The sequence below is a fragment of the Mesoplodon mirus genome, assembly GCF_964341445.2.
Source record: "Mesoplodon mirus genome assembly, chromosome: 12".
NCBI classification, from domain to species: domain Eukaryota; kingdom Metazoa; phylum Chordata; class Mammalia; order Artiodactyla; family Ziphiidae; genus Mesoplodon; species Mesoplodon mirus.
Genome location: NC_138988.1, coordinates 5,057,502 through 5,084,957, shown reverse-complemented (window position 1 = coordinate 5,084,957; position 27,456 = coordinate 5,057,502). Strand labels below are relative to the sequence as shown.

Here is a 27,456-nt window from a genome sequence, read left to right as displayed (position 1 = left end):
GAGCTCAGGATTACTTTAAAAGGAGGAAACAGCCATTAAACCTACATTTAATTTATTTTATTAAAATAACAAATTGAATAACTGTATTTTGTCAGGCGCAATAAAAACAAAATTAAACCCAAGAAAACCTGTGTTCCTGGCTTCCTTGCATACAGGATGTGATGTAGGGACAAGGCTGGCAGGGCGGGGGTGGGGGGGCCCGCCCCCGCCCCATAGGGGCAGCTCCTGGAAGACAAATTCAGCACAATGGAAGACTGCTCCGAGGGCGGAGACTGGGAGGGGCAGGCCAAGCACCTCTTCTGGAAAACCATCCCAAAGCACTAGAGACCTTCAAGAAAAGGAAGTGTCCCCAAAGTCAAGTCCATAGTACCAAAGCAGGCTCCTCCAGGCTGCCACAGTCTCGACAGTCCTGGGCTGTTTGGTGCATTATGTGCAAAACTACCTGTTTGGTGCCACACCACGTATCTCTGAAGAGAAGTCCTTCTGTATAAGCGTTCCTCATAGGAGCTGATTTCCAAAATCCACATGTCCCCACGTCACAGCTGGTTTGCCTGCTACCTGCATTTCCCCTCTGAGTGCTTTTTCTTGCCCTAAAAATACTCGTTAGCCAACAGCTGGGGCCCCAGATCATGTACTGCCATCAGCAGCCCCCGGTGCATCTGAAGGAGGCTCGGCTTATGAGCACAGGGGTTGCGGGGGAGCAGGACAAACCAACACTGCGAATGGCTTCCTCCTCCCAGGGCCAGAGGGGTAGAAAAGGCAACGTGAAGTTAAGGCCCTGTGAGTGGTCTAGAAGGTCCTTAGCAGCAGCTTCTCTGAAGACGAGCTCTGTCCCCGCAGAAAGGTGATGCCTGCTCACTTCCCTTCCCACCTGGTGGCCTGAGTGCAGGTGCAGAGTCAGCTAGAAGACAGGCAGTCTAGGGGATGTGGTCAGCGTGCAGGCATTGATGTCCTCGGTATGGGCCGCCCGGTGCAGGGATGGCTCAGAAGCGCTCCGGTTGATTTTCGGTAGAGAGTGTTGGAGCAGCTCAATGGAAGACAGGATCTGAAACAAGGCCATAAAATGGTCTCATGGTGGGGGGCGGGGCATTCTGCAGCAGCAGCTTTCAATCTGGCCCAAAGACACAGGCCGTTCTCCCCACCCCACCTGCATCACCTTGTGGAGAATACAAGCCCCTCCCTATAGAACAAAAAGCAAGAAACTTCTTGTTTGTATCACTCAGAACTCCTGCTTTAATCAGTTCTAGCACCTTGAGCCACGTCTTACCTGGGGAAAAAGAGGCCTCTCTTCCTTAACTTTCTTCACACAGTCGGCTACCAGCCTCTTCATTGCTTTGGGGCAGTTCTTGTACAGCTTACTAAGGTCTGGGGAGGCGTACCCTCGGCCTACCATGAAGATGATCTAAGGGAGAGAAAGCAGTTGAGGGAACAGGTGGATGAACAACAGTGAAAGCAGCACCTCCACCCTGTGCTGCTCAGACGGGCAGAGCCCGGGGGCTTCCACGGCGAGCGGGTTGTTGAGCGCCAGTGACGCACCTGATCGCGGTTGCTGATGTGGGAGTAGGGCAGCTCCCCCGTCATGAGCTCGTACAGCACGATGCCGTACGAGTAGACGTCGGACTGGAAGCTGAACGGGTTATTGTCCTGCATTCGAATCACCTCTGGGGCCTACGGGGACAAAGTGCATTTGTCACCATCTGCGCCCCACAGACATGCAGGAGCCAGGCTGTCCCTTGGGCTGGGTATGAAAGTCCCCGCCTCAGCCCTGCTGTAGCTCTTTCCCAAAGGGCTCCCACTCTCAGGCTCAAAGGAGCTCAGGAATCCTGTCTCTGAGATCCAGCACCCTCCATCACCTAACTCCCCCGAGCTGTGCTTCAGCACTTCCTCGTCGCCAGCTTCCTCCAGGAAACCCAAATTTGCCCAGGGGCTGCCAACACTACAGGTGTCACCGAGGTGGTCGGGAAATGTAGAGAAATGCCTGAAGCCTGCATACAGACCTCCCATCACCCCTCCTGGCCCTGCACCCTGCTAGAGGGAGCCCAGCCACCTCACCATCCACAAGATGGAGCCGGTGGGTTGTTCAACCTGCTGAGAACCACTCCAGCGCGACTTCACTGTTGCCAAACCAAAGTCTCCAATTTTCACCGTCAGGCCTTCGTGGAGAAATATATCTCAATGCTTGTTAAGGACTCTGGTTTTAAAAGAATGGTCAAGTTACTTCTGAAAAACTTCCCAAAGTTCTTACTAGCGCCATCTCGGCCTCCCATCTGCCCCAGCCTTCTCTGCACTGGATTTGCTAGTGCTTTAGAACGCAGCTCCTTCCAGGAGGTGCTCCAGGCACCAGGTTCTCTGGCTCCAGCCACAACAAGCCGGTTTGCCCCCTGCTGCTGCTGCTCCCTCCATTTACACACCTAGGAGCCAGGTCTCTGGCCTTGTGACATTGCCACATAACGTAGGTGCCTTACGCCCCAAGACTCTGAGCATGGCCTGCTGACTGCTTACATCCATTTCTGCCTGATTCCTGCCCTCCAATGGCTAACGGAAACACCCTGAGTCCTGAATGCTGTCTGCCTGAAGGCATTTCTCACAGGATAGGTACCACTTGGTGACTTCGAAATCAAAACCAAACACCTCAGTTCTGAGTAAAGAAGCCAGGCGGTTTAAAGCCGACTTGTGTGATCTGCTGATGCCCAGTAATTCATACCTCCTTAAAATCGGTGGTGTCTGCCTTCGTGGTATGTTTGTCCCCAGAAACCCACCACTAAAAGGTATCCTATGTCTCAGACCCATGCCCAGAATAGGCCACATCCCATCATGAGACCCAACACAACGGCTGTGGCTCTCACTGGCCAAGAAGCAAAGTGTAGCTGTAATGCCATTACTCCCTTCAAAGAGAAAGGCTCGGGGAGGGAGGCGGACATAAAATTGTTACATGTCACACCCTACGGCAAGAAAAACCTTTATTCATTCCCCTTCCGTAAAAGCACGTTAAGTCTTGGAAAAGGTTGATTCCAACAGTACTCTCTAAGGAAACCATTTCTGTGCATTCAAGAAACACAATTTTAAGTAGTAATTTTTTAAATCTTGCAACTTTTGGCTTGCAGCTACTGTCTGACCAGATATACAGTCCACAAACTAGAAGTAAGCATAAAAGACAAAAGGCCCATTCTCCCAAATTAAATTTAGTAATAAAGAGCATTTAAAAATTAGGCCTGTTCCAAGCATAACCCAAACAGGTATCCAACTTCTGTGGAACTCTTTCCAGAGTCACTTTTGCTGAGGTAAACTTTATTTTTTTTTTTTTTTTTTTTTTTTTTTCTTTTTTTGCGGTATGCGGGCCTCTCACTGTTGTGGCCTCCCCCGTTGCGGAGCACAGGCTCCGGATGCGCAGGCCCAGCGGCCATGGCTCACGGGCCCAGCCGCTCCGCGGCATATGGGATCCTCCCAGACCGGGGCACGAACCCGCATCCCCTGCATCGGCAGGCGGACTCTCAACCACTTGCGCCACCAGGGAGGCCCTTGAGGTAAACTTTAAAAGTGTCCTAAATTTAGAACTGAGCAGTCAGATGAAACTACCACCAAAGGATACTGTTGGATTTCATGTCTCTGTGGATGATGTTCTTTGCATGCAAGTAGCTGTGAAGGGAAAATAAGTCTATTAAAACCAGTTTGAGAGACATTGGTAGAAAGCAGCTTCAAATTACATCTAAGAATTAAAACAATTCAAGGCCTGACTCCTAGTTTTCTCAAAAAAACTCCTAGTTTTTTCACTTTCGGGGATTGGCCCTGCACTGGTTCAGCCTGGTCCACGTCAGGACTTACACCTGAAAGTGAAGCCACAGCACAAACAGGGAAGGTCTTCTTTAAGCATCAGTTTTATTCAAAAAGTAATTCCAACAACCCAAATATCCATCAACTGATGAACAAATAAAACGCTGTATATCTATTCAATGGGATATTCTTCAGCCACAGAAAGGAATGGAATACTGATACACACTACAACATGGATGAACCTCTCAAAAACACACCAAGTGAAAGAAACCAGACACAAAAGGCTTCATCTAGTATCTTGAAAATCTTCTAAAATTAGACAGTGGCGATGGTTTACACCTCCGTGAATATACTAAAAAATCTGAATTGTACACTTTAAAGGAGTGAATTTTAAAAGTGAATTTCATCTCTAAAAAAATAACTGACTAGTCATTTCTGAAAATGTATACAATGCAAATTCCATATGAATTTTAAAAATATAACATGAGATTTTATAAGCCACTTGCAAGCACAGCTTTAGTTAAGTTCCTAGTCGTCGGAGGGTATGAGGAGTTCCCCCTGCTCCCCATTAGGGGTACTTCAAAGGAAAAGTTTGAGAAGCACTGCCCTGGCTTAGCCAAGAATGAAACGCACACGCACACCCCTTTCACAGAGAAATGTGTCAAGCACAAAGACCCAAAACGATAGTAGTTAATGGAGGTGCTATGGATCACCTTAATTTAAGCGTTCTCCAAAAGGAAAAATTACACAGAATGTGACATCTGATCAAACCTTTACGTGGAATAAGCACACCTGATGGGCTACGCCTCAGACACGATGCCCATCAGAAGGTGGCAACCCGCACTGTGTTGAGTGTCTGGCTGAATTTTGAGGGCAGTTGCTGGAACCTGAATCTGAGCCCTAAGGGGGTAGGCCTCAGCGTGGGCAATAAACCTGAATTTCTTGTTCCTTTGGCCCACCACACAGGTTCATTTCCCGCTGTGCAAAAATATCACAGAAGTCACTTAATGGGCTTGGCTTTTCCTAATCTTGGTTCTGATTTAGGGACAAGTTGATCCTTGGACCCCAGATTTTCTATGCGTCAGGCCATTCACTCACTCCATTCCCTGAGCGGTCTGCCGGGCAATGTCAATCAACTGGAACATCTGGAACTTGGTCTCCTGGACGTGCAGGTGTTTATAGAGGCTGCTGCCCTCGCACCACTGGGTCACAATTGCCAGGTTGTCCTTTGTCATGTACCCCATGAAGAGTAGGATGTTCACATGCCGGGTTTTGCTGGAGAGGGGAGGAGAGAAGAAAAGGCTCTGAACCTTCCACTGCTGCAGAATAGGGAGATCTAGTCTGCTTTCCCACTGTCTCCGACCAGACCCTGCATGTTCCTGACACCACCCATGCTTACAGTCCAGGGGCTGGCAAAGCAAACACAGCCGACTGCTGATGATCCAGCTGGTGTTGTGAGCTGACAAAGGGGCTGCCGTCACTGCCCTCAGTGCTGGCCTTGATCGTACAGAGGACGTTCTCTTTCATCAGCATATATTCACCAATCTCCCCACAGGGGTCACAAGGACCCCTCATCTATGGAATCCATCATCATTCAGTTTATTCCTACAAGTCTAAACAGTGACTCAAAGACTTCAAAGCTGACGGTTTTGAAGTCCAAATTAAGGCAACTTAGCTATAAAGAGTTCTTAGAAATAAATGTGAAAACAGAACCCATCTCTCCCTACGTCAAAACAAAACCCAGAGATAGAACCTGGGCTGTTCTATCAGCGTGGTGAGCCCAGAGACCTGAGGCCGTGGAAGGGGGTATGCTCATCAAAAGGGGCTCTTCTAAAGGCTTAACAAGCGCATAAGCTGGAAGAAACCTTCCGCTCCTTTTCACTCATGAGGGAGTTGTTTCAACCACGGGACTCCACAGTGAACACTCACCACCAGTCCCAGCCATCAGCCCTCAGAGACAGGTCATGCCATGCAGCCTACTTCCTCTACAGTGCTTGTACCAGCATCCACACCCCGCCCCTGCCACACCAAGGGACAGGCCAGCTTTCTACTCACCGAAGGACAGCCACTTCATTCCTGAAGGCCTGGAACTGCTCTGGTGTGGGGTCAACAACCTTTAGAATCTTTACTGCAACGTCTCCTGCAAATTAGTTTACAGTCAGTGCAGTTGAATGATCTTACTTTGTTATTTTTCATGTACACTAGTTCTGAGGAAGATATAATTAATCACTTATTCAAAAATCATATACCTACACAGATGGAACAAATACTATGCAAATTTCTGAATTATCAAGTAGCTTAAAAGATTAGATTATACTACTTTCCTTAAAATACCGCCCCACAGGCCTTGAACCAGCTTGGTTTAAACTGTTCCTGTCAAGCCTGGCATCCCCAGTGGTGAGGTCATGTGTGACAGGTCAAAACCTGGGCCTGTGAGGATGACACCAGCAGATGGATATGAATGGCCCAGCAAATACTGAGTCTTCGGGGCCAGGAGGCTGGGGCCCGGAAGCAGGCCAGTTAGTAAGCAGTTGATGCTAAACTCAGCAGCCACATTTCAATGAGACCTGAGAAGCTCCCTTGTACAAATTCAAAGACATATATTGAAATTATGCCTCTTGGCCTTCAGTGCCGTTAGAAAGTAATCCTAATGATTAATACTGATTGCTTACTATACCCTGGCACTGTCTGCTCTCACAGGTGTTACCTCCTTTAATCCTTGTAGCTGCTCTATGACGTTAATACTGTTGTCCTCATCTTACAAGCAACAAACTGAAGTTTAGTTACTTGGCCAAAGTCATATAGCCAAAAGAAAGTGCTGGAGTTAGGATGAGAACCCTAGTCTGACTCCAAGAGCTGTACTTCTAACTAAATACTGACTAGTAACTGACTGTCATCACTGTGAGTAAAAACCAGCCTCTTCATAAAACTTCAGAAACATCCAAGATCAATTCTACTTTATAGGTGCTACCGACTTAGAAGCCACTTTCAGAAGTGTTATGTCATACTCATAATAGTTGTAATGATAATAAATTACCTGAAGCCCTATTAGGACCTCAGCTTTTCATGACAAATAACTTTACTAAATACAATGGTCAAACAAAAGTAGGAGTTAAGTTCAGTGGCACTTGGAGGTGACTTACTTAGTTCCTCCACAACTGAGCATGTGCCTTGGCAGCACCCCCTGCAGCCTGCTGGAGCACTCATTCCACTTTTGGGGAGCACTAAATGGTACAGAGATGGTTCTTATGATAGGTCCCTAACTGTTGCCCTGTGATCTCGTTTGTATCATCTACAGCTAAAATCCCCACTTAGCAGCAGCTTCCAAATTGGTTCTTATCCAGTTCACTGGCGCATGAACTTACTGAGGGCCCAGGGCTGCCTGGAAGGTGCTGCTGACTTTGGATGGCAGAGCTGCTGCTATATGCAGAGCTGCCTTATATCTAGGAAGACGGACCTGGTAAACTATGCAGCCCCAACCTCAAGTTCCTTATGACTGAGTAGAGGGACAAGAGTCTTCTGCATAATTGCCCATTCTGGAGCAGTCTGAGCCAAGACAGGACTGGGGTGGGGGGATGACAGAGGAGGGGAGTCAATATCTTGGCAGAGAGGATATAGGAAAGTTTTCTGAAGGAAATGGGATATAAGCCAAAGGAAGGGGCTATTCTAGACTTGGTACACCAGGAACAGAGGTGAGGTAAGGGGGATGAGAGAAACGCCAAGTTGTGTTTGGGAAACTCTAACATAGCATGTGATCTGACACCTGTAGGACAGAAGGGAGGCCAGGGAGGAGGAGTCTGCTACAAGAACGCAGGTGCAATGCAGGCACATTGGTGACTGTAGGGATAAAAAGGAGGAGATGGAGGCAAGAAACCCTGAGAAGGTGAACTGACTCAATGCGGCAGTCAACTGACAGGAAGGGCCAGATGGCCAGGCATCAGATGGAGGTTTAACGGGACAGGCTGGAGACAGGGATGCAGAAGAAAGACTTGGGGAGATGCTGGGTGGTCCCTCAGAAGGGGTTGCTTCCTAGTTCATGAGCCTAGTTTTGCAAGTCCTTCCCTTTCTCACAGCTTTTCTCTGGGCATGCTCCAGTCGTCGCTGAACTCACCCTCAGCGTCACCCATTCTGGACCTGATCAGCAATGCAACCTCAGACCTCAGATGATCCATCAGCAGCCAAAGCCTGTTCACAGTGACTCGCTCTGACCTGCTGTCAGCTGAACATCCTCCACCTCTAGCATCTACTTTCTGGACTCGTGAACAAGACTTATTCCTGTTAAAAGTTCATCTTCTCTTTGTTCTATCATCATAGACACTTCAAATCCTCCCATCTTTCTAAATCCAAATCCTGTTATCCAAATCTGCATGACACCGCTGTGTAAGTCATCCACAATACCTGAGTCATGCAAGTCACTGATGGGGAGACTGAACAGGGTCAAACTAAAAACAGAGCCCACAGCACCATAGGGATCCAGAGGCCAGGCAGCTCACGGTTAACAGTTATGGTAACAGATTATGTGCACTTTCTTACTGAAACCCAGAGACCATACTCTGCGTTACAGCACACCCTCATTTGTATGTGTACCCTCCAAGGACTGCCATACCAGCGACTCAGTCTGCTAGGAACAATGGGCAAACACCATAGGAAAACCAATTTCAACTCCTATACAGAACAGTTTTCTACTGGTAGGAAATGCCCAGAACTAGAATGACTTTGCAGGTAACTCATGAGCTCCCTATCACTCTGGTTTTCAGGCCAAGGCTGGGCAAACCTCCTAAAGGTCTTGTACAATCTGAGACCCCCATTTCACCCAAATGATATCCAAAGTCTTTATGGTACCCTATAACCCACACCCCAGACCTCACTTCTATTAGCCTCTCCCTCTCTCATCCTACTAAAGCCATTCAGACTTCCTTGAGTTCCTCGGACAGGCCAGGTGAGTGGCCCATTTTGCATCTGCTGTTGCTGCTTCCCAAATGCCACTTCCTCAGCAGATTCCTCCCTAACCAATCTACTAAAAACTATGAACCAGGCCTGCCACTCTATAACTGCTTTCCTCCATTCTTCTCCTTAGCACACAGTATCCACTTTGCTTTTCAGGGTTATTATCCCCACCAGAATATCAACTCCGTAAGAGAAAGAATTTTTATCTGTTTTGCTCAGGACTTCATTCCTAGCCCCTAGAAAAATGCTCGGTATTAGAAGAATGCTCAGGAAACACTGGCTGAAGAAATGAGTGAATTCTAAGATGCAACTGTCAGCAAGGCAAGTTATGAATTGAAAAGCTATCTGTTTGAAGCTGTGGAGTTGGAAGTGGGCACAGCCTCTAGCAGGGAATACCGGGGACTTAGTCGCTCAGCAGTCCTCGGCGCCAAGCACATCATGACTAAGTCCACCTCTCCAGCATTCCGTGCAATAGGCATTCAGTAACACTGCTTAATAACTACATGAAGCACTCATTATTCGTCAAACCAGAACTTCTTACTTTCCCTTCATAGTAAAGTCAGAGGCAAATGTAGTACAAGCAACTTAAGATACATGGCTACTGGTTATCATGTTTTTAGTAAGATATTAAGTTAATATTATTCATCTACCATTGAAGAAGGAAGAGCTACTATCACTGGTGAATTTCCAATGTTTTTACCTTTTTTTATTTATTTATTTTTTTTTGCGGTACGCAGGCCTCTCACTGTTGTGGCCTCTCCCATTGTGGAGCACAGGCTCCGGACGCGCAGGCTCAGCGGCCATGGCTCACGGGCCCAGCTGCTCCGCGGCATGTGGGATCTTCCCAGACCGGGGCACGAACCCGTGTCCCCTGCATCGGCAGGCAGACTCTCAACCACTGCCCCACCAGGGAAGCCCTGTTTTTACCTTTTTAAACACCAATTAATTTCCCTGTTTTAATCATCTGAGATTGTCTAAAACTTATTATACACACCCCTGCTTTCTAGAACAGAAACAGAATGAACGCCATTCCTCCAGTTCTTATTGACTCAGTCAAAATGACAAACCTCAGCCTTAGGCTGGGCTGGGGATCCCCATACATGGTTATACCAGGCTGCTGACTTCACACTGTGGCCCAAGAGTGTTCTCAGGTTTGGGGATCTGCTCTTGAGGGGGTTGCTGCCTTCTTCTCATGCTGTAAGTGACCTCGCTGCTAACAGTCTGACTTCAATTGCTATCTTCATTTCTTTTAATGTGTTGTTTGTAATTAGCAGAGGCTGCCAAATCAGACCCCAAATTCATGCCCAAAAGGGCACTCTGCACTTGGGTCCAAAAGGGTCTCTTCTGTACATAAAGTAAGTGCACTTATTAGTTCACGGATCTGAGGCCTCCACTTTGGCTGCTTTAAGACCTTTTCTGTTCACAGCCTATGGGCAGAATCAGTGGGGGCGGGGGGGGAGATCACCAAAACAGCTGTATTTTTTAAGAAATTGAATAAAACGTTCTATTATATATAGGAATCAGAAAAGCAACGGGGGGAATAAAAGGAAGCAAATATAGCACAAAATACTCAATCTAGAAATTACGCTTTCCTTCCCTCTCATTTTCCTTTTCATTCACATACCACGGCTTGCTTTCTGAGGGGCTAAAAGTCCACTGCTCCTCACTCCTCCAACTTTTGACACTCTTAAGTTAGAAAAAGTAGAATCCTAAAGCATTAGATGTTAGCTACATCCTGACAGTTGTCTTTATGGAAGTAACACTATAGCAAATACATCTCCTTACCATAATCTAAAAGTTCAAGACTGAGATAAAACGGAAGCTCAAGGCAGTACTGTGGCAAATCTAATGCTCTGAAAAACTATGAACCCCCAAATAAAAGTGCTCAATCAGAGGAAGCTTAAATTTGGGCACAACTTAAACTGCATGTATTGGCTTTTAGCTGAGGCTTAAAAATGGATAAAAATGATAAAATGCTCCTAAGAGAAGCATTAAAAGCAGTGTTTTCTGCTCCACTTCCTGCAATTACTTATAGCCTTCTTGTCTCAGATACAAGCAATCTCACAAAATTGTGTTTTTCTTTTCTAAGGGATCACCAAGACATTTATGACATCTATTTAGAAAATATTCTGCAACAGCATAATTTCTCAGTGACCCAGGAGGCAGGCCAGTAGTATATTAGATGCAATTTTTGAAAGTAAAGGAATCACCCTACATGTATCTACAAATGTTCAGTCCTTTGCCAGTTCCTGCAAAGAACGAGAAATTTGTCAGATGATTAGTTATAGGTGGAAAACCCACAGTGTTTCTCAGTTTTTAACAACTTGAATTTTAATGCTCTAATGTATTTTACGCTCATAACTTTGTCCATTTATGTATAAAGATAAATACGGTGGCATCCAAAGTAGAAACACAGGCATCTAGGCACTTTAGGTTTTGTGTGTGGTTTTGTTGTTGTTTGCTTTATTAAAATCTGAATTTAGAAGAGATGTCTTTTGGGGAACAGTGTTGCATTTTCCAGAAAACAGTCTATTTTCTGGCTGACATCCTAAAGCCAGAGGCATTAAAAACCTGACAGAAATGTTAAGTATGTTGACAAAATACAGAAGCTTTGGCTACAGAACTTAAAATAGAAAGTTTCTTCCAAGTGACAGAGTGTTTCCATTAAAATAAGAATGTCAACTCCCCACAGATTCAAGAATTAAGTCTGTGCATTCCTGCTTGATAGAGATTCCCACAACCAATCCATCCCAGGGCAGAGCAAAGAAAATCTGTTTTAGGAGGCTCCTGGCTTTCCTGTGCCCAACGGTTTGACCATGGGTATGTTAGTTCCCCCTCTTGGGGACCTTGGTTTTCTGGTATGTAAAATCTCTAAGGTCCTTTCCAGTTTTAAGTTTCCAGAATCCATGCCCCTCCTAAAAGCAAAAGACTCTTAAACACATTTAAGGAGCTTCAAAGCATGTTCCTCCCGGGCGCACACTGTATTCATTCATCAGTTTATAAGAGACTGTGACACTTCACTATGGTGCTCAACTCTTTTCCACCAATTTCTCATTATCCTGAAAACGTTTTCATACCAATTATAGCACTGTTGAGTCTTAGAAAGAACAGTATGAAACGTCACTGAGATACCATTAAGTTCAATCTTCAGATGCAATCAAGTACCCTTGGAGAGTGCTGCCGTGAGCCTGCCTGGCCCTCTCTGGACTGAAACGTGACTTCACCCTGGTAGTAAAGGGGGGGCCCCAAACTTACCATGCCACTTGCCCTTATAAACAGTTCCAAAGGAGCCTGACCCAATCCGAGTGGAGAGCATCACTTCACTGGCTTCTATTTCCCAGTAATAGCTTGAATCTCTCTGTCCACGAGGCCTCTAAAACAAGCAGAGATCACTGATATATACTCCATGGACTGTTAAAAGTCTGTTTAACGAGAGTGTCAAAGAAAAGATCAACCCAGCTCCATCCATTCCCATATCTTTCAAAGATAGACATATTAACTATAATTCCAGTTTTTGTCTTTTGAGAAAATACCATTTTAGTTGTGCCCCGCCTTGCAACAACCCAGCAAGTTTTCCAATGTAAGCATGCCAAAAATGGCACTGACATTTATAATGTATTCATTTAATTAGAATCCCCCAACCCTAAAATTAAAGGCATTCTCATTTCTGACTAAGCTTTTCTTATTGAACCCTAACATGCAAGAGGTACTGTTATTCACACTCACAATTTTGTTTTTCTCCTGGGTGCTGGATCCCGGTGCCCGTTCTCTCTGTGCCGGCACAGGGGTTTTGGGCTGTGACCAGCCTGTTGGGCTCAGATTGTTGGGACTGCTGGACAAGGCTGAAGGTGAGGCTTAATGGACAAGACAAACAGAATTCACACATGGGTAAGCCAACAGAAGATGCACAGCATAAAGAGAAAAAGCCCATGACTATTTGCTAAATGACTTAGACAAGTACCTGATTCACCATGACTTCGAATTGCATCCTGAAACAGAAAAGGAAAGCTGGTCAATTTCTGCACTAGAAAAGATGTTCTCTGGGGGAGGGAAAGGGAGGAGAAGGATTTACAGGAGCAAAGTGGATTATAAAATCTCTAAAACACAAAAGGTCTAATTACATACTCTAACTTTTCTTTGATTGAATTCATCAAATGTCTGTGGCCAATATCTCCAAGATTGTTATCATCAAATATTAGGAGGACTGATGCTAATTTCTCATATACAATAAAGCAGCATTCTTTTTTCTCTCTAGAAAGCAGTGCACACTGCAGACTGATACTCTTTAAAGGGAGGCTGGCAAAGTTACTGTCAAGCTGAGATCCTTCCAGTGGTTGGGGATCTTGCTCCACTGAAGCTCAAAAAAATAGTAATATTTTTAATGAGGGGTTCAGTGGCAAGTTCACCGTTACTCCTCTAGGAGTTGGATTTGCTATGGGTAAGCACCACGACTACATATTTTATCCAAACCTAAAATCATAGAAAGCTGGAAGGACCATAAATCCCCTAATATAAAACCTACATTTTACATATAAGAAAACACATGTGAACAGATAAAGGAACACGGCGAGTGTCACACAACCAGTAGGTGGCAGAAACAGAACTAAAAATCACCACCCACGGATCTCAGCCATGAGCTCATTCATCACAAAATGCTCCTCAGATCTTATGGGTAAGCTCTGAAACTAGTTACATTCTACTCAGGTGAGAGGTCAAAGGCTACCTTTAGAATTTATTAAACTGTTTAGTTGGAACAGTTTAAATCACAGGGCTCTCCATGAGACCTAAATCCTCATTTTTATAAATCCTCACTTGGAGTATATAAATAACAATAACAGAAAAACACTTGGTCCCCATATCCTCAAAGAGGATTATTTCTCTTGGAAGTCTTACTCTGTTTTCTTTGTGTAACCACAGTAAAAACAGGATCCTTTTTTTCACACAACTGTTACCAGAATGCTCACACTCTATGACATCTTTACAAGAGGTAAGAAGAATCACAGGCCAAGCTGCCCCTCCCCCACTTTCACAGCCCCACCCAAACATCTTCAGAATTTACCAATAAAGCCTGGTTCTGGGGTTCTCAAACCTGGCCAGTCTTCAGAATCAACAGGAGAGGTGTTTAAGAATACAGATTCCCAAGCCCCTCCACCTCACTAGGACTGACTGAAATATGTCTGGGAGGGAAGGCGGGAAACCTAGGAATCTGCATGCTTTTAAGTATGACAGGATGACTGCCAGATAGACAAAACTTTGTCCAAAAATAACCTGAATTTCAGGAGAATATTTAGCAGCTGTAGCTTTATTATTCAACTAATCTATTCTTTGTTTTTAGTCAAAGCGTGGCACAATGTATTTTTACTGGCCAGAAGTACATTCCCATGCACTAGGATTTTTTAATGTCATCATAATTTTCTTCCCTGTATCCACTTACATACCTCATACTTAATTCTGTGCTAATTTCTACAGTTGGACTGATTTATCATCATCTCGAAATCTAAATATTAAAGAGAACTAAGATGGTTTAAACAAAGCAAGAAAGTGTACTTTTAAAATGCTGAATCATATGTGATTTTTAAAAAACAGGAATCAAAATTTGGTCTGCTTCTAAAGTACAGAGAGGATTAAGCACCACAGATGTGCCAGTTATTCTATAATAAAACTTCAAGAATTTTCACTTTTCATGTTCCCTCTAAGTATTAGAGTGTTTATACAGGACTAAATCATATATCAGAAGAAAAGTAACTGGTATATTACTGTATTATCATCAGGGCTAGTGACAATACAATAGAGACAATAAAACTCATAGCTTGCATACACATGACCCCCTCACAATAATCTTGTGATAACCAAGGTGCCCCCAAATGACCATATTAGGCCCCACATTCGAAAGCCAACTCTTTTGTTGAGCCCCTCCCATGTCTGATCAGTAGGACAAGTATGTTGAAAATGATCTGAGGTCTGAGTGAGGTACGTAAAGCTGTGCCTGAGGTAGTGGGTGGCCCTGAGGTTTTTCAAGGAACAATTCATGATGTAGATAGACCACAGCTGTCTTTGATAAAAGCTTATCAAAGGATTTTCAAGGCATACCAACCAAACTCACACACTTTGTTTCTAAGCAAAATATAAATAGAATAGTGATGCTGTTGAGTTAACAACTAAACAAATCTAGCATTAGTCTTTAGTTGAAAATGATTAAAAAAAATTTTTTTAATACCCTTGGTCTCAAAATCTCACTTGAGAAACTGATTTCACCTATCAGCAATACCACATAAAGTTATTTTTTTACTCCCAAATATGCTATGGCCAAAAAAGAAAACATGAGACCAAGTCTGACAAGAAACATAAATTTTAGTGATTGTTTCATTTTTGATAGGCTACTGTCTGACAGTCTTATAGCAATCCTGCTACTTTACAAGAAAGCAAAGGCATGAAGAAGAATACCTACTCTTCCCCTCAAACAAAATCGTCTGGACCACGCCCTGGGAGAGGCATTCAGGCTGTTATTCTAGTCCAAAGCAATGAGAAATAAGAAGAATAAAGAACAAAGGAAGCATTTTAAGTGTATTCAGTTGTTAATAAAGATGAACTAGAAAGCAAACCAAACAGAACATACAATAAAGCCAAGAAAAGAAAAAGCAGTTTGAAAACACTAGCTTTGCGCATTTATATCTCCCTAAATACCTGATTATTAAAATCCTGTGACTCCACCCTCTTATTTCTAAATAAAATCACTTAAAGTCTTTCAGAGAGTTTGTAGTCCTCTATCACTATTCTTTTCTTTGCCACATGAAAAAGAAACTACTCTTTATGTATCCTATTCACTAGCTCAATGAGATCCTATTCAAATCTAACATGGAAACAATCAGTTCAAATGTTAACATTTCTTCAGGAAATTTCAGTTCTCCACTTGAATGATATACCAACCAGATTAATTAAGCTAGTCTCAAGATGCAGTGAATAAGAAATTCGAAAAGTCCAGAGACCTGACAAAGTGCTGCAACATTCCTTATCAGGTTTGAAACCCAAAACTCTCTTGACACAACCATCAACCCCACCCGACTAACTAACTGACACTCTTCACCACCCGCAAAGGACCCTATTACCTCAATCATCCTGCTGTCCACGGGCAAGGTGGTGCTGACCATGTGGACATTAGGTGTGGACGTCGACCTCTGCCTCTGGGAGAGGGAACCTTCAGAGGAGGGGCTGGAGGTGTTGAATGTGAAAGCATGGGGTGTGGAGTATCTGTGCTGGGAACTAGGTGAGAAGGAGAAAGAAAATTCCATGGTTGACACTCAGGCCTCTGTATTGGTAAAGTCTTTCAACTACCTATTTCATTAAGATACTTGGGGGCAAACCCTACTTATACTACAAACTTTGACAAAAATATTCCTTTCTTTCAATAGGCACCACTTAAAATGTTTCTTCTGTTTAGATGCCTTTGCATGCAAATTTTTAAAAAGTAAATAATATATGTGCTCAGAATCCATGTGAAAAGAAATGATACGTTATAAGTTTTCTTTTATTGAATAAATCACCTCTACAGGATACTCCGAATTTTTAGACCATCTCTGGGAAAGAACAGATTAGCATTTGTCAACCAATACGACCCCCTACTAAAGCTAGTTGGAACTTGCCCAGGTTAATTTAGAGACTAAATTAGAAAACTTTAAGGAAGATTTTTTGATAGACGGTTAGATCTGCCAAGCATGTCTGCAAACAGGCCAGCATTTTATCCACTGTGCATTCTCTCCCCCCATAAACAGCTCACAAAATCAATTAATGTGAATTCAGTTTTTAGGTTTCAATACCTAACTGTGAAATTTATCACTGGCTTCTTTTACCCAACGCCACTCTCCCACCAACCAAACTGGGAACACGCATTAGGCATAACATTTTCATTATTTGCTCCAAAGATTACTCGGAGTTTTGTTTAAATTCAAGTAGCACCATGCATAGATTCAAGAGATAAAAGACTTTTTTTCTAAGAGAAATTGCTCTATCGCAATTGCCTTTCCAGGCAATTCAACATTAATGCCTTCAGAGGTCTGGTTTCTTCTACCCAAATCTTCAGAAGCAAGTACAGTTTTTCGGTCAGGTTTGCTTTTCAAATTATCAAGAAAAATAAAAGTCATATACAAATATATCCAGGTATCACTTCAGTACAAATTCCTTGTTCTGAGATATACTGCCTTTAACAATTTCCATGATAGTCTTACAAAGGCCAGTAAATATTATATGATTATATATAAATTAAAGTCACATATTTTGGACAAAGATGTAGATTTATTTTAGGTTCCAAATTCATGTGTAACAGTAAGGAATGTGAACTCAACAAAACTCTGATTTTAAAGCTGGAAAACAGAGTAAAGACAAATTATGTGCAAACTCACAGGCACATTAAAAGAGATATTTATATTAAAAATCTAATTAGATTCTTTTCAAGATAGCAGTTTATTCAATATTGGACTGGCCAAAAAGTTCGTTCAGGTTTTTCCGTAAGATGTTATGGAAAAACCCGAACGAACTTTTTGGCCAACCCAATACCATGGTTTTAGCAATGCAAGGCCATATATAAGCATTTCAAAGTTGAGGGTTTTATTTTTACCGAATCATTGTATATCGTTTTGGGATGCTCTCCCTGAGGCTCACTGCATACTGAGGAAGGCAAAATCTCAAACTCTTTAAAATGTAATGAGATACAAGGGACATGCTAGGATAATAGAATAAATTGTAGTCAGAGTCACTTTCCAGAATTTAAGAACTAGAGGACCACAGAGAAAAAGTTCTAGAGTTTTGCTCTAACGCCAATGCTGAGTTCCACAGAAGCAGCGAAGGGTTTACACAGAGAAAGGAGGGAACACAAGGGAACTCTTGTATTCATGCTTTCAATCCCACCTGCCCCAATACAACTTTCCAAAAGAAAAGCAGTAGGTAAAAAAAAATACCTAACAGGCATCCGGGAAACAGACTCTCGCATCCGACGCATTGTCAAAGAAGGCAGTACTGGGACCCCACTATCACCAACAGTGGAATTTGGGAACAGCCTAAATGAAATCAGAGGAAGACTGGTTCATAGACTTGCAGTAGTAATTTTACAGTCAGCCTGCCTGGCCTTGCAAACTCACAGCTACTCAAACTCAACTTTTCCTAGTCACATTTTCCTGGACCATTTCAGGCTACCCAGGGTAAGGGGCTACCCAAGTGACTGGGTTTGAATGACTACAGAATGTGAACAGTCTTGACGGGCCAATGAGCACAGAGTCTCTAGTATGCATTTCTAGGAAATACTGGCCCAATGTCCAGCCATATCAAAATAATGTGTTCTTTTAAGCTAGAGTAGGGCACTTTATAACCTAAATCACATAGAGCTTTTCAGAAACATTGTCTTGGAAACACACAAATGAGAAGACAGAAATATGAAGGATAGATCACCTTCAGCACCAAAAGTCATAAATAAGAGGAAAAGTGATATTAACTTTAACTGGGCATCTTCCCTCCATGAGATGAGCACTTGGTGCCCGATAAGTTCACGTTATCTCAGTTAAGCCTCCAAAGAACGCTGCAACTATGGTAATACCCCCGTTTTTCAGATGAGTGAGCTTAGACTCAGAGGGGATTACAGATAGTTAATGACAACATTGAGATTTTGACCAATTTCTGCTAGACTCCAAGTTTGTGCTGTTTATGCTACCCAAGCTCTCTTTGCAAAAGCAACACGTGACTACCACGAAAGCAAAAAAGATGTTCCCGTGGTAGTTTAATGATAACATTCCCTTAGTTTTTCTAGTACCTTCAAAATAGGATAAAAGTTCACCTTTGACTTTTCATATCCCTGTTAATAGTTTTTAAGAGGTTCTTTGGAATATGTAACTTTTAATTTAAACCTTACTAAAAAAACCAGTTTGTCTATATGGAATATATTTTAGTAACTGGTTTGTCCCCTGAGGGACACATGTGGGTTTGTTTTGTTGTTGTTGTTTTTTTCTTTTTTCGGTACGCGGGCCTCTCACTGTTGTGGCCTCTCCCGTGGCGGAGCACAGGCTCCGGACGCGCAGGCTCAGCGGCCACGGCTCACGGGCCCAGCCGCTCCGCGGCATGTGGGATCCTCCCGGACCGGGGCACAAACCCGTGTCCCCTGCATCGGCAGGCGGACTCTCAACCACCGCGCCACCAGGGAAGCCCCGATACATGTGTTTTTTAAGGTTTACTGTAATATCATTTTAAGATTAATGTTTTCCCTAGTTTGAGGTGAAGAAAACAGCACCAACTTTCTGCTCCTTCTTGATGTCAGAGGTCTGTTCGGTGTTATTTAAGAGTAGACAGAGTAGTGTCTACTAGCAACCTAGTAAAAAAAAGTCTGGGGGGGGTTTCATATCCCTCTGCTCTTTGCCTTACTGAAGCACAGTATATCAATCTCTATTTGACAGGCAATACTCCTACCAGCTCGTTTAAGAGTGTTATATACCACCTCAAAACTTGCTAGTTTCGGAGCGGTCATGTTTCTAAAGTAGATCGTTTCCAGATCCTGACAATTCATTTAATAAGTCTGAAACCCAGACTTGTCAAATACACAGTATGCATCCTCAAAAGGGGTTTGTATCTCCCCGCCCCCTTATATTCTTTGCAAGCAGAACAACGCCTTACAAGAGCTGTCTGATATTACTCTCCCCGCCCCCTTATATTCTGTGCAAGCAGAACGACGCCTTACAAGAGCTGTCTGATATTACTCTCCCCGCCCCCTTATATTCTGTGCAAGCAGAACAACGCCTTACAAGAGCTGTCTGATATTACTCTCCCCGCCCCCTTATATTCTTTGCAAGCAGAACAACGCCTTACAAGAGCTGTCTGATATTACTCTCCCCGCCCCCTTATAGTCTTTGCAAGCAGAACGACGCCTTACAAGAGCTGTCTGATATTACTCTCCCCACCCCCTTATAGTCTTTGCAAGCAGAACAACGCCTTACAAGAGCTGTCTGATATTACTCTTCCCGCCCCCTTATATTCTGTGCAAGCAGAACGACGCCTTACAAGAGCTGTCTGATATTACTCTCCCCGCCCCCTTATAGTCTTTGCAAGCAGAACAACGCCTTACAAGAGCTGTCTGATATTACTCTCCCCACCCCCTTATAGTCTTTGCAAGCAGAACAACGCCTTACAAGAGCTGTCTGATATTACTCCAGTCCACACACATAGTAGGTACTTTGGTGCTACAATGCTCGTGAAACTTGTAGCCACAAGTCTGACATCTAAACCCATTTAGCAGGAACTTCTGACAGATGTCACAGAAGGCAAGCTTCAGGAAGGTCTTCCGAGCCTGGAACAAGAACACAGGTGTAAATTATACTGAATAAAAAACAAAATAATTTCCTTCTTGACCCCCAAGAGGTTTTATTAGAATGAAGAATCATACTTCCAACATCTGTAAAATTCATACACAGAAATTAAAGTACATCTGTGATCTAATGACACCTAAATTGCTTTACTGTCAACAATGGCACAGCTTTAAACAATCCAACAACATATATACTTATTATCTCTGAGAAATTCCTCTTGTGCCAGCCAAAGCACCCAGCATACCACAAAGAGAGAAGAGATCTGCAACTTACAAAGTTGTGTGTTGTGAGTGGAACATGATCCAGGAAATCTACTTGAAGTTCCTCTCCAATCAACGAGGCAGCATCAGTATTCCAATCTAAACGTGCTTTTTTACTAAAGAGGATTTAAAAAAACATAATATGAAAGGTGAATACTTAAATTAGGTGAAAGAGTTGAATACCAGTAATAACAACAGCTACCACTTAGCTCATGCTACATAAACATAAAACTTAACTTAAATCCCATACAACACTGACATTTAATTCATACAACAAACCTATAGGGACTTCCCTGGTGGCGCAATGGATAAGACTCCGTGCTCCCAATGCAGGGGACCCGGGTTCGATCCCTCGTCAGGGAACTAGATCCCACATGCATGCTGCAACTAAGAGTTCGCATGCCGCAACTAAGGAGCCTGCCTGCCACAACTAAGACCCAATACAACCAAATAAATACGAAAAAAAACAAAAAAAAAAAACTTATGAAGTGGGCATTATTATTCCCATCTTAAAAATGACAGAAATGGGGCTCTAAGAAGGTAACTTGGTCAAGGCCACACACAGAGTGTAACGGTCTATTTGGAATCCAGGTCAGTCAGACTCCAAAGCTTGTACTCTTAGAATAAAGCTTTTTTAAACAATGAAATAAAACAATCTCATGATAAAGGAAATATACAATAAATTGGACTTTATAATATTAAAATCCTATAAAAATCCTAAAATCCTATAAAATGGGTTATAAATATTGCTACAGTAGCAAAATTTAATCTTCACTAGCCTACTTCAATCTAGAAAATACATAAATAGAAAGGAATCACAAATAAAATGCACTTTTCTATGACGATTGGGCTCAAATCTGTAGAACTGTCTGCAGAGTCTATACATATAAATTGATGAAAGACTTAACTGTCTTAAAATTTACTCTGAAACCACTCTTTCTGTGCCTAAATAAGAGAGAAAAATGGGTACATTTAAGTAAAAATTAATTCCCAGTTCCTTTCTCATGCCTTATCTAGCTTATCTGGCCCAACTCCTGAAGGAAGAATATTCTCAGGTAGGGAGAGAACACCACATATACAGCACCATTCTAACCTCTCCTTTCACCTACGAGAAGCCTATTAGAGCCATCTTTCTGATTATATGGCAGGAAATAATCCATCCCTTAATATAATTCCCTATACAAGGTCTGGGAAACCCAACATTACTCCAAAGTCCTGCTTTGCCCTAATGAAGAGGGAGAGGGTGAGTCCTGTTTCCTGATCAGTCTTGAGGTGCCATCCATCCAAAAGAGAACCTAGGGTAGCTCCAAACAAATACAGCCGTGGACAAGAGTGGCTCAAGCCCCTCACTGCCTCAGAGTCTCTCTAGTCTTTAGGGAGCACTAGGCACTGACTTTGGGACCAACCTGGGACTGTACCCACATAAAACTGGCATCTGCTTCAAAGATTTGCACTTCAGCAAAAAAAAAACCCTAAGCTGATAGGAATAACATAAACAGATGAATTTATGCTCACCCTTTTTGTTGCAGCAAAAATAGAAATGAAACTTTTCTGATAAACAAGGAAAATAAATAATGAACAGGCTGGGGAAACAGCATAAACAGGCCTGAAAGAGTTAGCAATCTTGGTTATTCTTTAGCTGTTACTACTAACAAACACTTGTAGCTAGACTTGTCCTTCACAAAACTAAACAAAGCTAATTACTCTCTGATTCCATATGAATTGTTCCCTGCACCTGGCATTTATTCTGGCTGCATTCTCTTGTAGCAAATCACCCCTTGTAGCTGTTTACATTTCATAAAGAAGGTCACCCGGCTGATAACCCAGAGATAAATGGCCCCAATTACCAGGCTGCCTGATGCCAACGGTGACTGTTTTTAAAATACTGCAAGAAGAAGAATAAAAGACCTTCACCACTTTCATCCTTATCACTTACCCTGGACTGCTAGTTCCACCTGTAAGACCCCCTGTAATTCCCCAGGACAGGGGGACACAGTTCTTGAGGCGCTTGCCTGCTGTGTCTTCCCTTTGCCTGGCAAAGAAAATAAAAAGCCTCTCTATTTCTTATCTTCCAAATCTCTGTCTCCGTATTTTTACTTGGCATCAGTGAACAGGGAGCCAAATTCCAGCAACATTTTGAGTACTCATCCCCTAGGCTAGTCTCTCAAGCTGGGGAGCCCCTTGAAATATAAAAGATGTAAGCTAAAGATCAATAACAGAACCAGTACTTTCCAAGAAGAAGGTAAAATTAAGGTTATTATCCCAGATTTGGGGGGAAACAGTAACAAGTAACAGATAGTCACAGATGGCTCTGATGCTACGGGGTATTATTACTCCTAGACTTTGAGGCAATGCCTCTATCTTGTTACCACCATTAGGAATAGGATGAACTACACTGATCCTCCTTGAAGCAGAAATTCTCCTGCATCTTTTAGCCCTGTGTCTGTCAAACTGCTGGGATTCAGTAAATATTAACTGAATAAACATGAGTGAATTATAAAAGTTAATCTCTTAAAGACAGTATTCTTTAACTATAAATAATAATGAAACACTTTCTGAGTACCCACTCTGTTAACTGCAATATAGCAAACACAAAAATTTTGCTCTAGAGAAAGCTGACATTACTGTTTCCTTCTATGGAAACACTATCCAACAACTAACATGTATTTTATATTCCAATGCAATGTTCAAGCAAAATTTTCAAGTTCTTGGTATCTTATTTTTCTAAAACTGTCTCTTTATAAACAAGGGTATTCAAATATTCACTATTCTATAGGAAGCTAGTACAATTTTTTTTATGAAAACAGTTATTATTTGAAGCTAGGAAATCCTTACTAGTATGAAGGAAGAGCTGGTTGACTTTTGAGTTCTTACCCCTTGTGTTCGTGGAGAAGTCTGAAAACTGCACAGCACTCTGGTTGCAGGCCCCTCACCTTGAGAGCTTTCATAAGGCAGTCATGCAAGCTCATTCCATTCCGCACATTGACCTACAAACAAAGGGTCACCTTTAGAACCAACACAGGTTGCACAAGCACACCCCTTGGAAAGGTGAATATAGAAATAAATCCATCAGTCTGTAAGGGTGTATGCAGAAGATTTTATGACAGCATCGCTTGTACAGTTGACCCTTGAACAACACGGCTCTCAACTGCACAGGTCCACTTATACGCGGAGTTTTTCAATAGGAAATACTACAGTACTACATGATTTGTGGTTTGTTGAATCCGAGGATATGGAACAGCAGATACAGAGCACACATACCAAGGGCTGACTGTAAGTTATACTCGGATTTTCAAGTGCACATGGGGCTGGCGCCCATAACCCCCTGAGGTGTCCAAGGGTCAACAATAATGGCAAACACACACACAGAGGAAGCACCCAGAATGTCCAGCAATAGGCAAGTGCTTGAATAAAGTACAGAACATCTGTATGTGTCACACGGTGCTACTAATATATTACTTATAATGACTCGTCAGAGGGTGTTCATATTAACTGGGGGAAAATATTTTTCAGAATAATACAAAGAGTAAGATTATTTAAAGGGTGGGGAACCTATATATGTTATATGAGTGTGAAAAGATAGACACTCAGCTGTTACCCCTATGAGAAAGTGGTTGGGAGAGAGAAATGATCAACTTTCCCTTTCTACCTCTCTAATTTGTTTGACTCAATGAAATGTTCATGCAAGCATAAATATCCACCAGAAAGGAAAATAAGCCAACCCAATCTATAAACAAACATGATTCTTCTCATCAAAACTTTGTATTTCAACCTATTTTCAACAAAATGGTTGATATTCCTAACAAAAATTCCATCTCACATGCACTTCAGACTAGGGAGGGCAAGCAGGAAGTGGAGGAAATAAAGCCTCTGCCCTGCTGTCAGGACAAACATCACTGCTAGTTTAAATAAATCTGCACACCCATTCCAGACAGCCTTAGCAGTATACGCCCCTTCACATCCCCCTGTACCCAATCCTCAAAAACTCAGCAGGCACTCAGAAGCCTAACAAAGGAACTTCCCTGGTGGTCGGTCCAGTGGAAAAGAATTCGCCTTCCAATGCAAGGGACGCAGGAACTAAGATCCCACATGCCGCGGAGCAACTAAGCCCGCGCGTCGCAACTACTGAGCTCATGCGCCTCAACTAGAGAGCCTGCGTGCTGCAAACTACAGAGCCCACAGGCTCTGGAAGCCACGCGCCCTGGAGCCTGTGCGCCACAACTAGAGAAGAGAAAACCCTGCACCCCACAACTGAGAGAGAGAAGAGAAGAGAGAAGAAGCCTGCGTGCCGCAACGAAGAGCCCACACACTGCAACGAAAGACCCTGCATGCCTTAGGGCTTCCCTGGTGGTGCAGTGGTTAAGAATCCACGTGTCAATGCAGGGGACACGGGCTCGATCCCTGGTCCAGGAAGATCCCACATGCCGCAGAGCAACTAAGCCCACGAGGCACAACTACCGAGCCCGCGTGCCTAGACCCCGTGCTCCACAACAAGAGAAGCTACCATAACAAGAAGCATACACACTGCGACGAAGAGTAGCCCCCGCTCGCCACAACTAGAGAAAGCCCGCATGTGGCAACAAAGACCCAACGCAGCCACAAATAATTAATTAAAAAATAAAAAATAAAAAGATCCTGCATGCCTCAATGAAGATCCCACATGCCACAACTAAGACCCGATGCAGCCAAAAATAAACTAAATAAATATATCTTAAAAAAAAAAAAAGGGGCTTCCCTGGTGGCGCAGTGGTTGAGAGTCCGCCTGCTGATGCAGGGGACACGGGTTCGAGCCCTGGTCTGGGAAGATCCCACATGCCGCGGAGCAACTGGGCCCGTGAGCCACAGTTACTGAGCCTGCGCGTCTGGAGCCTGTGCTCGGCAACAAGAGAGGCCGCGACAGTGAGAGGCCCGCGCACCGCGATGAAGAGTGGCCACCACTTGCCACAACTGGAGAAAGTCCTTGCACAGAAATGAAGACCCAACACAGCAAAAATAAATAAAATTAAAAAAAAAAAAAAAAAAAAAAGCCTAACATAAAGTGTGAGTGCCAGAGCGCTAATAATGGCAGCTATATAAAAATTTCACCTAAGCTCTTAAGCATTTCAATAAAAGCCCTATACATTTTGTTTTTAAAGCCAATAAAGTTAATCAAAAGTAAGGCAACTAGACAGTATGGGCTGTAGAGAGAGCAGAATGTAGATCAGCAGTGCTTGCAAACTGCCCCAAGTAGAGTCCTTCCACTGGGTGAAAGTGTGACATCTGACAGTGGTCAACCCAGCCCCTTCCCAGAGGGAGGTGAGTGATGTGTGTACTTATTTTAAAGGTTTAAAATATTTTTAAATATTCATTTACAGTGTTTCACAAGTTTATTTTAAAGGTTTCTTGAAGCAGTGATACCCTTAGAAATATCCCACTAACTTCCAGCTTCCAGACACAAAACAACAAAGTATAGGGAGAGAGAATGATCTGAACTATGAATACACCAAGAATGAGGACAATGAAAAGTAAATCAACACACACATTAACAGAAACATGACCTGTATCAAATACTGTGCAGTAGTACTTTGAAAACTGTAAAGTGGTATCTGTGCTATTTAATCTTCATTAAAAGTCACAGCTCCAAGAGCTAGACAGTTCTTTAAATATCTTCTAATCCAGTGGGGTTCCCAAACGTGGCTGGTATTAGAATCATCTGAGGAGCCTGTGAAAATATATTTTCCTGGCCTGCCCCCTCTAACACATCCATCTGATTCAGTCATCTTGAATGAAGCTCAGGAATCTGTATTTTAAACTGCTTCTCGGGTGATTCCAGTGGTAATTAATGGGTCTCAGCTATGATCCAATCACTCATCCAATAATAATTAGCAGCAGCAGTTAGTCAAAGAGACACATGTTTACAAAACAAATGACAAGAAAAATTCAAAAAACAAGCCACTACTAATTATTCTAAAATTATTTAAATCAGACATAGATCCTCTCTATCACTCTTCTCTCTGCAACTCCCCACGGACACAGGTTGTAATCAGCTAAATCTGACTAATCTCTGGAGCCCACTAAGTGATTATGACAGTCATTCTGGGCTCCAGCAGTGAAGCAATCTGGGGATGATTAGAAACAGCTGACTGGCCATGCTGGCCAGCAAATGACTCCTTCCTCCTTCAATGCTCCCCTGAAGCTGGGTGCCTAGTGAAAGAAGGTGGTTCTTCCAGAGACACAACAGTCCATCTCTGGTCAAAGAAACAGAAGAAACTAACTTTCTCTGACAGAACCTTCTCAAAAGCTGTCAGAGAGAAGTCAAGCTTCCAAATCAGTCATCCCCAACCACCAGTTGTGCTCAAATGAAGGCTGTCAAGTATACACAAATGTCGGACTTCCCTGGTGACGCAGTGTTTAAGAATCCACCTGCCAATGCAGGGGACACGGGTTCGAGCCCCGGTCCTGGAAAATCCCACATGCCGTGGAGCAACTAAGCCCGTGTGCCACAACTACTGAGCCTGCGCTCTAGAGCCCGCGAACCACAACTACTGAAGCCCGCACGCTCTAGAACTCATGTGCCACAACTACTGAGCCCGTGTGCTGCAACTACTGAAGCCCACGTGCCTAGAGCCCGTGCTCTGCAACAAGAGAAGGCCCCACTCGCCACAACTAGAGAAAGCCTATGCACAGCAACGAAGAACCAACACAGTCAAAAATAAAAATTTTTTTAAAAAGTATACAGATATAGAAAACACTCAGAAATAATCAAAACTGCCATTTTACTTATGAACTAGCCACTGTAGTCAGCATGAGCCTCATTTTATAAAGGTCAGGAAACAGAGGCTCAAAATATTATGTAATTTGTTTAGATGATACAGCTTATAAAAGGCAATACAGGGATTTAAATTTGGGCCTTGTTGTCTTAAAGGCCCATACACTTAATTATTAAGCCAAACTAAGTTTCACACTCTTCCAGGCAAACTAGTAGATGGGGGTGGAGAAGACAGTGGCAGTAAGGCCCAGAAGCAGCACCAGATGATCTTCAGCTTCCCATCACATTCAGACTTCCCATCTGGGCTCTCCACTTAAGGTAAGAAAGAAAATTATTGAGAAAATAATGGGTAAAAATCAGTTTGCAAATGAAAGACTACTGTTGAAATATA

The 27,456-nt window shown here is 43.2% G+C and overlaps 1 protein-coding gene across 2 annotated transcripts in view; it reads right to left on the bottom strand.

The window, feature by feature from the left end:
• Positions 1-35: 35 nt before the first annotated feature.
• The window catches only part of RAF1 (Raf-1 proto-oncogene, serine/threonine kinase), a 76,116-nt gene continuing 48,695 nt past the window's right edge, over positions 36-27,456 (bottom strand). Inside the window, exons 3-17 of one of the 2 annotated variants that reach the window (XM_082639396.1) lie at positions 23,192-23,304; positions 20,331-20,433; positions 19,881-20,038; positions 17,670-17,768; positions 15,825-15,978; positions 12,680-12,707; positions 12,445-12,572; positions 11,974-12,091; positions 5,827-5,911; positions 4,870-5,046; positions 3,590-3,636; positions 2,053-2,171; positions 1,537-1,668; positions 1,268-1,402; positions 36-1,045 (exon numbers count right to left, since the gene is read on the bottom strand). In XM_082639396.1, the coding sequence (XP_082495522.1) occupies positions 902-1,045; positions 1,268-1,402; positions 1,537-1,668; positions 2,053-2,171; positions 3,590-3,636; positions 4,870-5,046; positions 5,827-5,911; positions 11,974-12,091; positions 12,445-12,572; positions 12,680-12,707; positions 15,825-15,978; positions 17,670-17,768; positions 19,881-20,038; positions 20,331-20,433; positions 23,192-23,304 (1,740 nt within the window). In that variant the 3' untranslated portion in view covers positions 36-901. The remainder of the gene's footprint in view (positions 1,046-1,267; positions 1,403-1,536; positions 1,669-2,052; positions 2,172-3,589; positions 3,637-4,869; positions 5,047-5,826; positions 5,912-11,973; positions 12,092-12,444; positions 12,573-12,679; positions 12,708-15,824; positions 15,979-17,669; positions 17,769-19,880; positions 20,039-20,330; positions 20,434-23,191; positions 23,305-27,456) is intronic. The other variant, XM_082639397.1, reaches the window with a different exon arrangement.